Source organism: Aplysia californica, unplaced genomic scaffold (genome assembly GCF_000002075.1).
Source record: "Aplysia californica isolate F4 #8 unplaced genomic scaffold, AplCal3.0 scaffold00020, whole genome shotgun sequence".
NCBI classification, from domain to species: Eukaryota; Metazoa; Mollusca; class Gastropoda; order Aplysiida; family Aplysiidae; genus Aplysia; species Aplysia californica.
The window spans coordinates 1843643-1844467 of record NW_004797290.1 but is presented as its reverse complement, the minus strand read 5'-3'; the positions used below and the strand labels follow the sequence as shown (position 1 = coordinate 1844467).

Here is an 825-nt window from a genome sequence, read left to right as displayed (position 1 = left end):
GTGACACATATCGTGTGTTGTTGTGACGGGGATGTGTGCGTGTGTCTCCACCGCGTTGTGACACATCGTGTGTTGTTGTGACGGGGATGTGTGCACGTGTCTCCACCGCGTCGTGACACGGGATATCGTATGTTATTGTGACGGGGATGTGTGCGTGTGTCTCCACCGCGTTGTGACACGTGATATGGTGTGTTATTGTGATGGGGATGTGTGCCTCTGTACTTTGTTTACTGTCCAATCCTTGTGGCAGGAACACTGCGGCACATTTCTCTCCGTGGTGTGAAACATTTGTTGAAAGGACTCGGGCTGAATGATTCAGTGGGTGGTTGGTGGAAGCTGGAGTGTGGTTTGCTCCTTTTGTCCTATCTAGCACCTATTGACCTTATCTCTCCTTTTTAGTACATGTGACTCTCTTGTAACACCTCTAGCTATCAGCACTTACATGACCTAATTGTGTTGCTTGTGCCGTAAAACTCTTACTAAAACTACACCGAATGATTCACTTCCTGTTTCTGTCCCCCCAGCGGCTCAGTTTGGCCTTGACGGTCGACCCTATCACTGGCTCTACTTTACCACATCGCCCAATTACTACGCCCTCCTTTATGTAAGTATACAGGACACACTCCTTTATGTAAGTATACTGGACACACTCCTTTATATAAGTATACAGGACACACTCCTTTATGTAAGTATACAGGACACACTCCTTTATGTAAGTATACAGGACACACTCCTTTATGTAAGTATACAGGACACCTTTATGTAAGTATACAGGACACCTTTATGTAAGTATACAGGACACACTCCTTTATGTAAGTATACAGG

General features: G+C 45.6%; 1 protein-coding gene across 1 annotated transcript in view; it reads left to right on the top strand.

Moving 5' to 3' along the window:
• The window catches only part of LOC101858595 (28S ribosomal protein S9, mitochondrial), a gene marked incomplete at its 3' end in the record, with an annotated part of 14546 nt that overhangs the window by 9690 nt on the left and 4031 nt on the right, over positions 1-825 (top strand). Inside the window, 1 exon segment of the mRNA XM_013087188.2 lies at positions 525-604. Within this exon segment, the coding sequence (XP_012942642.1) occupies positions 525-604 (80 nt within the window).